We start from the raw sequence: 13,752 nt of genomic DNA, 5'->3' as shown, positions 1-13,752 counted from the left end.
AAAGGTTAATTACTGGCCGGCTGGGCTTAATCATCCCAGGCCAGAAAGTAATGGAAAGGGAAATGGAAAAAGCACGATAGAACTGCCCAGTAGAATCGGGAAGGCACCAGCTGGTCAGCAAGAAAAGATGTCAAGTGAAGTGAAACATGATCATCACTCCAGTGAATGAAAGGAATAAGGGAGATCACTAAAACAATATTTAAACTGTATAAAACAAGTCAGCACTTGTCACCAATATTAGGGTTGAAGACTGGTGAAGTTGCAGGTGTTACAATGTCTTAGAAAGACATAAGAATAGAAAAATAGTTCGAAGCAGATCAGGAGATAGAGGTAACGGTTATTGTGTCAAATTGTCAGAGAAAGTCATCATTTAATTCCCAACCCCTGGTCAAAGGGTATCTACCACAGTGTACTTAAACCAAAACCTAATACATAGTTCAAGATGTAGATCACCTGCAGATGAAGCAAGCAAGAGGTTAACAGTCAGTCTGGGCTATGCTGAGCAGGTCCTTACGTTACACATTACCCAAGACAAGATCTGTTACACCTGTTAATAATGTGCACTGTATGTGCTCTGTTAGCTGGCACAGGCAAGCTCCCACAAGAGACCATTAGCACATTATTGACCTCAGGAACACGTTGAGCAGGGGTGCTCATTTCATTTGCAATTTTGTTCAGACTCATCTTAGCCTAGATACATTTCATTTTCTAAACCCTTTTAAAAAAACAAAACAGCATCAGCCCATGACTGATCTTGAGATTGCAGACTATGGGCTAGGATTATTCAAAGAAAAAAGCATTGAACTAACAGTTTTGATAGAAAATTAATAAAATTAGAGCAGGAAGATAAAACAGAGTAAGGTTTAAGGCTAAGACCAGCTTAGACAACACTGGATTTATTTAAATGAGAAGAAAACTGCATGGTGGCACAGTGGTTAGCATGGTGATCCTAAAGTGCTATTTGTGTGGAGGTCGTATGTTCTCCCCATGTTCATGTGGGTTTCCTCCAGATTCTCCTGTTTCCTCCCACAGTCTAAAAACATATTGATATTCTGGGAAAATTCTGTAAAAATTGGCCCCGGTGCAAGTTTGTGTGTGTCTGCCCTGCAATGGACACTGTCTTGCGCCCATTGCTTGCTGGGATAGGCTTCAGCTCCCCCGCAACCCTCAATTGGAAGAAGTGGTTAGAAAATGGATGGATGTTATGGTAATTAGTGGATTTTCACAGGGATCTGTACTAGGACCACTACTGTTCTTCATTTATACTTATCATCTCAATTCTGGAACAGTGATTAAAATAATCAAGTTTGCAGATTACACCAAATTTTGACAATTAGTAACACTGTAGAAGCAGCAAATAAGTTTTACATAAAGACTGAGCAACCACCTGGCTGATGATGTTAAATGTAGGCAATTGAAAGGTAATGCATGCTTGTAAAACCAAGCTACTGTATGAATACAAAGTGGGAAATAGCCAGGCTATGAAAAAGACTTAGATGTCTACATCTTCCAGTCAATGTGAGAAGGCAATACAAAAAGGCAAACAAAACATTAGTCAAGACAGAGGTGTACAAATCTACAAGGAAGAATGGGCAAAAATCCCCAATGTGAAAGATGTGAAAAGGTGATGCTCGAAAACATAAGCTAACTCAAAACTATAACTGTTGCAAAAAGTGCTTCTACCCCAGTTTCTTCACTTCGGTAAACAAAATCTTCTTGTTTTATTTTCCATTATTTTTTGTTACACAACAAAAATAGTTTTACCCCTTTAAATTGGTTTGTATGTTGTGAAAATCATGTCAGTGCATTATAAATTCTGGTCATTAACACAATAATTGCAATTGTTCAGGGAGGGTTACAAGTCAGTGAGATGCAGTTGACTTTTTGAAGTCACTATGGGTGGATATAAAGGTGGAAAATTAATTTTGATGTGCTAATTTAATAAAAGAAAAGATTTATGAATTTTCAGTTGTTCATTCAATAAAAACTTTAATCTAAGGTAATTTAACAAGCCCAGACCTCCATGAAGAAGTGTTATAATAGGAGTAGGTTCAATACAGAGGGTAGGAATAAATATTTCTTTGTGAGCTATGCCAACCCTTCAGGTGGAATTAATAACATGCCCATTTAATTCTCTGTTGGAAATATGTATATGAAAATTGACTTGAAAAAACTTGAGTTGGTCATAGTATTCTTTTATACCTGTTTGCTGCTGTGCACCTTTTTTCAATAAACAATTTTCGTTACAAAATTAATATTCTAAATATAACAAATTTCCTTATGAAATGACTTACAATATATGGAAATTAAGGCTTTCCTTCCTCACTGTGGTGAACTGAAGTAAAAAAACTAAAAGAGTATGTCTCACAATTATGAAACAGCTATCTTCCTATCTAACAATTACTATGTACTATAATAAGAAGAATGTATAAAAGGGTTCCAAACCTAAATCATGGACATTCCTTAGTTCGTAATTGTGGAAAACTAGAATGACTAAACTTAAATATAGCCTACAAAGAAAATTCAAAAGATTTTCAATCCTTCAAATATTAGCAATAAACTTAATTGGTTTGCCAAACCAAATGTTTTTTTTGTCAGACATCTGTACCGAGTGTACAGCACATACGTAACCCTCAAGGGCACAACCAGTCTGCTCGAACATCTTAATTGAGATAATAATATACGTGGATATACCTCACATCCTATTATTCCAACTCCAGACAGAAAAAGAGCAGCTCATTTTTTGTGACAGAAGATGTGTTTGCTGTTATCTCTCCTCACACAAGAATGGAGTACAGTGGCCTCTTGTGGTACGTCTGTTGAAATTTGCCATCACTTACAGATGAGGCTCAACTCAGTCCAAGACTGAGGCAGTGTTTTCTTTCTCATGTTCAAGTTGGGGTTTGAATTGAAGTCAAAATAATTTAAAAAAAAAACCCAGTTTAAAGGTGGTTTTTGACATAGATCAGGGGGTTGATATAGATTGGGTTGATTTTAAAGGTCATTATGTTTATACTTACAAATAAAAAAATCACGTTATTTAGGGGATATTAATTCAGGTTTATGTCACTAGGACAGAGAATCCTAGAAATAGTATATATCTCAACTACAATAAGCATTATTTCTTTTAATCAATTTTTGCTGCTGGCAAAAAAAAAGAAAACCAAAGTGAAGAGAATGAATAAATTCACAAAAACTTCAGATGCACAAACACTGCAAGCTGCAGAGCACCATACAGCAAAGTTTTTCCCAGAATGAGAGGGAAAACCACTTCACTTATATTGTCTCCAAAGGACATTAGCTGCAGTTTAGTCACTTTAGAAATTGTTTTTGGTCCATGTCCAAGTGTGATGACACAATCAAATAAACCAAATTCATGTTATCACATAAGCAACACAAAGGTCAGTAATGTGTGTTAAGGTCATTGTGTGAAGCTTGTTCACTCCACAGCTTGTACATTTTCAGTTTTTAAATACAGTAAATAGAATACAGTGAAAGGCATCTGGACTAACACGCTACAAAGCTGATGGTCTCTTTAAACCCAAACTTGAATCTTTAAACCTGAATGAGTAAACCAGGAGGAGATTTCATTAGCTAACAACAGTAATAAAAAAAACAGGCAGAAAAACAATATGGAGCTATTCTTGGGTTGAAATAAAAACTTGTTTCACAAACCCACATACTAAATACCCTGCTTTTAAAAGAAAAGGACTGTTTTACAGTGTATTGTCATTTAATACTTACAATGAGATTTCTCTTTTATTTCAAAGACTTCCCCGCACCGAACTGCATTCCAATCTTAACATTTTCAAGTTTATATGGATCACTGAGAGGCTTTCTTAGGGTTTTTCCTTGTCATTGAGAATCATCTTGTCTGCAAAATCAAATCAGTATGAAGCAGTCTTTGCCTCACGAACCCACAAAAGTATTTTTATAATCTTTACATCATCATTACTAAATGTTCATAGGGCCATTGATAGATTAGCAGAAAGAGACAATATAAACCTTAATCCCGTCATTCAATTTCAAATTTTATCCTAGCAGAGTAGGCAGTAACTGCTTTACATTTATATAATTCAAAGAGCCACTATTTCATTGTAACCTGGAATAGCTAATGAAGGCAGCAGCTGAAATGTGTTTTAATATTTAGTCATTTTAACGGCCAATCCATTAAGGACCTGCTGGACAATAACCACGGAAGGTCGTGAGCTTAACAAATAAAGCTGCTCTTAAAAATTGTTAAAAGTACAGTGCGAGGCCAGCTCGTGTACAGGGGTGTGCTCTTTGCGTGTACTCTATAACTTGCCGTGGCTGCTTGGCAGAGCCATATCCTGTGGTGCCTCTTGCTTGTACCCTCGTGATGTTTCTTTTTATATTTCAACCATAATCATTTTTTTTTAAATCAGAGCACTGAAGCCTAGAATTTCTGCTAGCAGCAGATAGCCTAGGAACAAAAGCTGTAATGACATTGACCTTTCAGTTTCTGTTGGCTCCCCGTACTTACAACCGACTGCTCTCTACCCCTTACACCCCCCTTCTTCTCAATAATGGACGCAGCTGCCAGCCTCCACAGCCTTTATTAACCCTTGCCTTCTGACATCCTTTTCATTAAAGCAAGGGTCAACAACTGATTAAAACGGCAGCACGGCGGCACTCTACAAATGACCTCCAACCCTGGTAGCCTTTTAATTCAGGCTCTCATCCAATCAGAAGATGACAGCCTAGCCTGTTGCCATGGCGACAGGGCCTAGTGCTCTGCAGTGGTGCTGAGCAGATGTCTTCTTGGGAGAAATGGATGGGAGGGGAGAAAGCAGACAATGGAAAAGAGACAAAAAAAGCATGTTGCCATTTATTACCAGTAGAGGGAGACCTGTAACAGCTTCAGCACGCTGTAAATGACTGAGCATTTACGGCATTCGCCATTACTGTGTTAAAGTGGTTGCTAAATACAGCAATTGTATATAGCATTCTTATATTTCCATGAAATTCAAACAGCAGCTTTCAAGCTTTTCTCATCCAGAGTTTAATAAATAAAAGTTATTAGACTTTGTCAGTCAGCTTTCAGTGATAAGCTGCATTTACTGCTGTCCCAAACCGCATACACAAATGTGGCTCTAAGGCCTGAGATATGATCATTATGCCAGACTGGACGTAATGACGAAGAAGGCAGAAATAGATCTTATTTCAATCAGGAATTTTTACAAGCTTGATATCTGCAAAAATTGTCAAAGTATTTTTACTTGATTTTCCAATTCAAGTGTATTTTTAACAATGGATAAACAATATGGTGTTTTCATTGCTATTCACTAATTTAATCTCTCATCAACCACAGCTGATAAAAACACAGATGGAAAACACTATTGGCATTGTTCACCCTGTGGATTCAGATTTGGCTTTGGACTCCTTCAAGCATCTGTTTATTCATGTATGGCATAATGTACTGTATATACCATGTTTTTTTTCTTTTTCTGAGCAATTTACAACTTGCAATTTCAACTTCACACCACATAAATGGCAAAATGTTATGAAACCTGTGGGCATGCACATACTGATGTCAAAACCAGAACTGAATCTCTTTGTATCCAGGAAAGTTGATCAATTGGTGCCGCTGAGTTATTGATCACTGGACAAATGAGTTTAAGCCAGGTGACTTCCATCAGAATCAGCAGTGGTTACTGTACTGTGAGGAAAAAAATAAACCTAGCTTTTCTCTCTTGTTCCTGGGTGAGTTCATGAGCCTCTCGACAAGACTTTTTTGGTCTGATACTAATCAGGGTCGATTAAAAATTCTGTTTAGATTTTTTATAGCAAATACAGATGTAGTGCAAAATTGCTACATTAGCTCTCAGTAGTACTGAGATTGCTCTTACCATGCTCAGTCATGTACCACTAAAAAAACTAATAATAATTCACAGAGGAGAGTTGCCTGCAGTCCTCTCCTAAGTTTGACTCTAGTTTACAGGACACAAAATAAATAGGCCGCACAGCGACAACAAAAATCAGTTCACAAGAAACTGATTCACATAGAGATTTGTGCTAATCTACTTGTGTGCTTCATAACATCTGAGTCAGTCAGTTTCATCTAATTCCCTTCAACTTTAACTTTGTTTAAAACCTTTGAACAGTTAGCTTTGTTTAATAGAATAAACCCTTACAAGCTAAAACAGTTCATGTAGTACATATTTATGGAGGTAAAAACAGAGAGGAACTTGCTGCGGTGCTGTGTATATCTTTAACAAACAGACATGACACCACCACTTTATACAGAGACTCACAAGGACACATAATAACAAATGAGAGCTGGAGGCCGCAGGACTATATCCAGCCTGGGGCTGGGAAAGAAGAGACCTAAAGCCGGTTAATTAATTTTTAAAACTTTTACAGTTATTTCTGTCATTGGGAAGGAATGTGAGCACTGCAGATGGATTTGACCTTAGAGGAGCTCTGCAGTGCATTCTCCTTGCTGGACTGCTGCGATGTTGTAAAGAAAGTCAAACTGAAGGACTTTTGAAGAGCAGTGCTTTTCGAATAAACCAGTTTGCTAACAAAGGCTGCCTCAGTATTCTCCACGGTTACTATGATTGCAAAGACCTTTTCTAATCCACAGGATGAAAACAGGTGCTTTTTCTTGTCTGATCCCGTGTCTGATGCTGTTAGATTTATGGTGGTGACTATTAAAAGCGGAACACAAAATGAAAATCAAAGGCAGGCTGTGCAAGCTGTCTCAGCAATGGAGAAGCCATCATATTGCTGATCCAAAAGAACAATGAAATTCACATGAGTGAAGCATGTTGCATGTGTTAGTTTTGCACAGCATTACAGTATGGGCTGGCCTTTATATGTACTGTGCTTATTGGCATTAAAAATGTAACAAATTATTATTGAAAACAATAACATTTGTTGCATTTTTAATGCTTTCCACTACATAAATACACACGTATATGCTCTTGTGCACAAATATGTCAAGGTTCCCTCTGTGAAAGGAAAAATAAAAATGATCATGTGAAAGAGTAATAAAAATGAGCCACAGACGTGAAAAGGACTGAACTGTTTCTTTTCCTGTCTATTTCACATTATGTAATATCACAACACTTTCTCTGATCTTCGTAGTGCTTACAATCTTTTAAAAATCGGGATTATTCAATTAAACGGGACACATGACTCACTATAACATTAGCCTTACTGTTTGTCTGCAATGCGTCTATGCAGAGAGAACGTATTCATTGCGGCCTCTGCTGGAAAGAGGTGGTAGTACACCCCAGTTCTGCATTAAGGGTGGGTTTCAGCCTCTGTGATAGGAAAAATCGCTGAGCTGAGGTGGAGATGGTCTGAGACCAGATCCATGGTTTTCACATTGTAAAACACAAATCAATAATTCAGGAACCTCAAACATCATTAGTCTATTTTATATACAAGATCATCATAGAGCTAAAACATTTTTTCACAAATGTGTGAAATTTATGTTTTATTAATTTCATGGATTGCTTTCACTGAATTTCAGTCTTTGTAAATGTCTTTAAAGTAGTGCATGTAAAATTTTATATAAACATCACTACATTACAGTATGAAATAATTTACACTGAAAGGACTTGTGTGAGCATATAATCACATAGGAATAAAAATAAGTTATTTTTTATTGAAAATAAGTGAAAATAAGTTATTTTTTAAACAAGGATTTAATCTTCATACATCCAGTTAAGACAACACAATCAATTATTTTACATATTTAAACAGACTTTTGCACATACTTAAACTTACTTCTGGATGATGACTGTTAGCTTTTAATGCTGTAATCGTCCAGTTTTTGAAAATGTAAAACTGTGACTTTCTTGCCATTGTCAACTGCAATGTTTGTTCCACAATTAACTGCCTCTGGACTTTATGTCCAACAAAACAACTGGGTATAACACAGGTTCTGCTAATTCTGAGGCTCAATTTCCTCCACACATACACAAAGACATAAAAACCTTACTGCTTTCAGTGTGTACCACCCTGTGTTTCCTGTTTGCACTACTGAGGAAATGCTACCTCCATTTCGATTCACCAAGGGAATCCACATTTGCCTGCAATCCTTGTCAATTAAAGAGAAGCATATGCATTATGTAGATGGTGCAGATTTGATGCATGCTCACTATGTGATGATTAGCATTGAGCTTTGACTGGAACAAGAAGAAAAAATGTTTATCTACTACTTGTCTATATTATGGAACTTTACATCTGCTTCCAAGCTTGTGGTGAAGCATCAATTATTAACCTGTTTACTTCCTTTGTTTTTTGCAGTGAGTAACTACCCTGCTCCAAATTTTTCATAAGCCATTTCATACATAAAGAAGGAAACTGCCTTACTTACACTGAATCTTTTACATAAACTTTCCATCAGTCTGTACATTAACAGCAGAATAAGGCTGAAAAAAAGGACTTAGGACTTAGGTCTCTACATTGGCCTCTGAGTTAAAATTGATTAATTCACAACAGCAGTAAAGTTGAAAGGCTTTGAGAAACCTTTCATGCCTATTTTGTTTTTAGGATTTACTGAAAAAAGTTCTCTGACATGCTATTGGTTGACCACTTACTTCTCAATTCTCTGGTTGTCATGCTGGATGGATGGTTGTGTCACTACAAACGTGCTGTGTTAGAGAAGAGAAGACTGACCAGGTTGTGTCTTTGTTGGGGGTGTCAAACTGTGCGACATTCAGAGGAGAATGACAGAATAATTTGGTAGAAACTGCTCGGTGATGGAAAATGAATAGTCTGAACAGCTGGACAGACCAGTGACTGCTGCCATAAAGGACAATGCAGTGAAGATGGAGAGACTGATATACTGTTTTAAGAGTGGCACAACAGACAACAAAGCTGTCATTGTAAGTGTATCATGGTATAGCACACACTCTAATCCAATATAGTCATGGTTTCAACAAAGTATGTACTAGGTGAGTGCCTCTACAGTACTATGAAGCAACTGATTCATTTACATTAATTTCATTGTGTTTTACAGTATGTTGCTTTGCTTTTTATAGTGGCATACTACAGTAAAGTGCATATTAACAGTTTTTGAAAAAAAGTACTCAAATTCCTCAAATTCCAAACTTTCAAACAATGATCTTTGAGAAATCTTTACAGAAACCGCCTTGGAAGAGTTTCTCCTTCATGTTTCTAGATTAATCTTGTACTGTACACCTTTTAGTGAAAACCACTGGAACATACTATCTAGAATCAAAATCCATTTACTGATAATTACATTGTGCAGCAAATCATTTCAGAACAAATATCAAAAAGAAACCCTGCAGCTCAAGTAAAAAACTCTGCAGCACAATCAATACTGTATGATTGGAGTATATGTCTCTGCTTTTTCTGTTTTGTTGAAAATTGAAATTGCTTGATCTTGAGTGTGAGGGCCATTAATCTATCAATATTCGTAACTCTTACCTATAGATCTGAATGAAAACCCTAAATATTTCAGTAAACAGGTGAAACTAAACATAAAGGGAATTTGTGAATTCTTGTTGCAATAACAATCCAATGATTGTGTTTTACTGTAGCCTTTAATTTAACCAACTCATTTCTATGATTTTAGCTACTACAGTACTGTATGACCACAGTAGTCATAGTCCTGCAGTTTGTAAACAATTTGCATTAAACTATTTTACACATCACTTGAGGTTAATCCCACACATCCACATCCATATCTTGATATATTTGAGAAGGTATAGATATCAGGCTAACTTTAACATGAAGTAGTTCAGGTGGGGAGCTGCGTCAGTATGCATAGGCTGCAAAGGAACAAGAAATAGGTTTATTCCATGCTGAAAACAGAAGAAAGGAAACACAACGTTTTGGCCGTGCTCACACCTGAAGAAGTGAAATGTTGTGTTTTCTTTCTTCTCGTTTCAGCATGGAATAAACCTATTACTTGTAACTTTAACATGTCCAGGATACTACAAAATACAGCCTTAATGCTAAGTTTAGTCTATTGAGAGTAAATGCCCCCAAGAGAGTGTATTTGTTTAACCTGAATAGTGCTTAATATTGGTCAAGTGCTAAGGCCAAGTGTGACTGTTTTATTGCAAGCTATAGGGTAAGACTTTCCAGTCTTGGATTACATGATCCCAGTGTGTGGTTGGTGTTTGTTCCTGCTGAGCTCTTGATTTCGTAATTTGACTAATAATAATTTACCATTTATATTTTGTAGAATTTATTTTACATGGAAAAATTAAAAAGTATGTTGAAAGCTTCTCCTTTGTAGGAGCAGAATACCACTGAAATGGTCCATCAGACAAATGGTTCAATTAAGAGGTCAGTAAAACATCTTGGATTCAAAACTACCAACAAGACCAGGACTACTGTATGAAGGCTGGGCTAAGTGAGAAAAAGTGAGCTTTTGTATCACAGAGGCAATCAGCCTGTATGTTTAAATAGTATTTAACTATTTAAACATACAAAAAGATACAAGATACAAGTTTCAATGCTTTGTCCATTCAGTCTGCAAGAGTCAGAATTTCCTTTGGACATATACAGTACATGGAAAAGAGATGCATAATTCCAGATTTAGAAATAGACAGTTAACATAAAAACAAAAGTGAAAATTACCTTTTGGTATTCCTCTTTAGACCTGATAGCTGCATCTGTCTGCTCCTGAGAGGAAGTGTAGATAGCAGATCGATATTGTGTTCCTATATCATTGCCCTGCCGCATTCCTATACAAGACGAGAATTCAGTGCTGAATTATATTACGGCACTTGTGGTTGTAAGAAAAAAAATGTATAATAAATTAGGACAAATCAAAACTCCAGATAAATCCAGTAATCTCAGTCACATATTGGTTTTAGCTATGTAAATAAGACACATTAATTGAATTCATTTGTTTCAAAGAATATTTGATGATGTATATTTAGGAAATTCTATAATTCAGTCATCAGGAAAATAGGGAGAATGGAAAAGCTGCTTTACAGAATAGTTGTGACCTGTGCTTGTACCAACTAAAAATAAAAATAAGTTTATATTCAAATAGATTTGAAACAGAGCAGTCAGTTCTCAATTTGTAAGAACTTAAATACATCTTACAATAGCACCTGTTATCATGTCACCTTCTGGCTCTTACCCCTCCTTCCACTGAAACTAATCTTGTGAGCCACATAAATCTTTTTTTTTTAAACACCGCTTTAGAAATGTCTACCTTTTTCCGAGGGAGAACTACAGTAATTCACAGTCGATCAAATATAAAGTTACCTGAAAACTAAAAAAAAAAACTCTATATAATTATAATCAAAGAACAGTTCCCTTGATCAAAAAGTGCTCACGGCTAATTATTTCACTGCTCTGAGCTTAATCTTCTTTGATGATAAAATCCTGATAGAAAATGATTATTGACCTTAACAAGAGACAGGATGTATGCAGACAAGCACTTGCCTGGGGAGAAAGATAACAAGCCCCCTGCTTTACTTTTTTACCTTTGAAATATCAAACCTTACAAATGGCATCTAACAATCTTGAAGGAAAGAACAATTCTCCACTATGCAAGCCTAGCAGGTGAAGGACAATTGATGAATAAATTAACAAAGAAGTCGCACAGTGAGGGACTATTGAATGACCTATTGGCTGGATAATAGTGAGATGACCTAGAAATACATGATAATGCCCCAATTTAGTTATTAAGTTATTATCCACAAAGATATTTACATACTGAATGGCATCCTAGATCTGCAACTACTGTATTGTGAAGAAATGTGCAGGTTTGTAGTGTCACAGCTCTTTTTTTCCTCTTTTAAAAGTGACATTGTAATATTGCATTTGGTACAATACGATTCAAAACAAGGGCATTGGTAATGCATATAAATCAAAGATCTTCCTCGTTTTTAGCAAATATTGTGAAATATGGTAATACAGTACTACTTCTCTTCCTATTCATTTCAATCTACATAATCTCCTCCAGCAAAGTGTTGAAATGCATTTAAGAAGACTAACTGCACTAGATAACACAAGTAGCCCTTTTCATGTGTGATAACTGAGATGAAACCAATAAGATCATAGAAGATTTTCTTACGATATTGGAAATTCTATGTTTTTATGTATGTTCACAACACAAGCCGTCTTTTATCAATCCGAGTGCCTCCAAATCAAGAGATTTAATAAGGACAGGTCAGCCTGTGTATTTTTAATCAAATCCGTTGACAACCTTTGCTGTATTCGGATATGTGAGTTGAATACCAAAAGGCACAGATTAGGAGTTCAGGAAGATATTCTTGGTGAATTTCTGTGCCCCAGATCTCAAGGCATTTGGAAAGGGAGAAAAAAAATCAATGAAAGCAAATCATGTTTTATACCTCTGTTTGGGATTTTGCTATTATGCCCTTCTCTTTCTGATTCTGAATATAACTGTATTAAACTGCCAACAAAACCCCTAATTACTACAAGTAAAAAATGGCAGCTCTTTTTTTCTGTTTCAAATCAAGTAAAACAAATTACTGGGGTGATGAACAAGATAACACAGAATTAAAAAAAAACCTAACAGTTGAGTCACAGACTCTCTCTTTATCCCTCTGTTTGTAACCCTGATACACACACGGACATTCAATCAAAATTCCTCTCATTCCTCAAGACTGCATATAATTTGTACCTTGTGTGGGATCATGGCTCTCCCAAAACACCTTCAGTAGCTTTTCATAGCTGATTTTTCCAGGCTGGTACACAACTCGAACAACCTCTGCATGTCCAGTTTTACCTGAGGAATACAGGTAAGGTTCAGGTTAGGTCTATGGCTAGGAATACTAATAAATCAACAGTTAAGGTTTGGTATAGGGTTAGTCTCAGGTCTGGTGAGGTTAAATATAGGGAGGCTTACAGTTACGGGTAAGATCCAGTTCAGTACTAGCACTAGGGTGAGTTTTAGAATACAGGTAGGACTGTGATAAAGAAAGAGAAAGAGGTATAGAAAGTCTGAGTTTAAAATTAGTTTGAGTAGGGTTATAGATAGATTTTTAAAGATGAGGTAGAGTTAATTTAGGATCACAGTATTTAGTATGATTTTGGTATATAATTAGTAGTTAGTTTAGGATTTGGGTTACATTAAGGGATAGGATTAGTTTATTACTTGCAGCCTTAGGATAGGGTTAGAGTTAAGGTTGAGGGTAGAAGAGAAGTTGAGATGGTAGATGGAGGATTATGAGTACTGTAAGGTTATACTGCCTTCTTGTTTTGAAATGAACTTCCCCCATAGTATCAATGACGAAACATGCATGATACTGTACAATAGGCTGTAAAGTATAGAAATAAAGTTGTTAAACACTAATCTATGAAAATATAATGGACAACATTTAATATTTCCCCTATACAAAATATGTACACAAATCGTGTGTGTTCTTTGATTTTTAAAAATAAATACATTTTCTTTTACCCGCACTTTCTTACATGTACATAAAACATTTCTTGTAACCATCTACCCATTTTCTAACCGCTTCATCCAGAGCCAGAGCCTATCCTGGCAAGCAGAAAGGCAGGGAAAGGTAATACCTTGGAGGGGATGCCAGTCCATCACAAGGCAGATACAGATACACACAGTCACACTGGGGCCTTTGGATGTAGTCGTTGGACTGTGGGAGGGAACTGGAGCACCCGGAGGAAACCCACATGAACATGGAGAGAACATGCAAACTCCAAAGGTCTAGAACATCCAAAGCACCCCAGGTCTAGAATCAAGGGGCACTGTGCTTTGAGGCAGCAATGGTAACCAGTGTTGCACCAGCATGCCCATAGCTT

General features: G+C 36.5%; 1 protein-coding gene across 2 annotated transcripts in view; it reads right to left on the bottom strand.

The window, feature by feature from the left end:
- msraa (methionine sulfoxide reductase Aa) overlaps positions 1 to 13,752 on the bottom strand; it is a 100,264-nt gene that overhangs the window by 25,823 nt on the left and 60,689 nt on the right. For both annotated transcript variants that reach the window (XM_006625759.3, XM_069179685.1), the window contains exons 4-5: positions 12,614 to 12,718; positions 10,588 to 10,694 (exon numbers count right to left, since the gene is read on the bottom strand). In XM_006625759.3, coding sequence (XP_006625822.2) covers positions 10,588 to 10,694; positions 12,614 to 12,718 — 212 coding nt within the window. The remainder of the gene's footprint in view (positions 1 to 10,587; positions 10,695 to 12,613; positions 12,719 to 13,752) is intronic.

This window comes from Lepisosteus oculatus, chromosome 2 (genome assembly GCF_040954835.1).
Source record: "Lepisosteus oculatus isolate fLepOcu1 chromosome 2, fLepOcu1.hap2, whole genome shotgun sequence".
NCBI classification, from domain to species: Eukaryota; Metazoa; Chordata; class Actinopteri; order Semionotiformes; family Lepisosteidae; genus Lepisosteus; species Lepisosteus oculatus.
The sequence above is the reverse complement of the archived record's forward strand: the minus strand, read 5'-3'. Positions and strand labels throughout refer to the sequence as shown.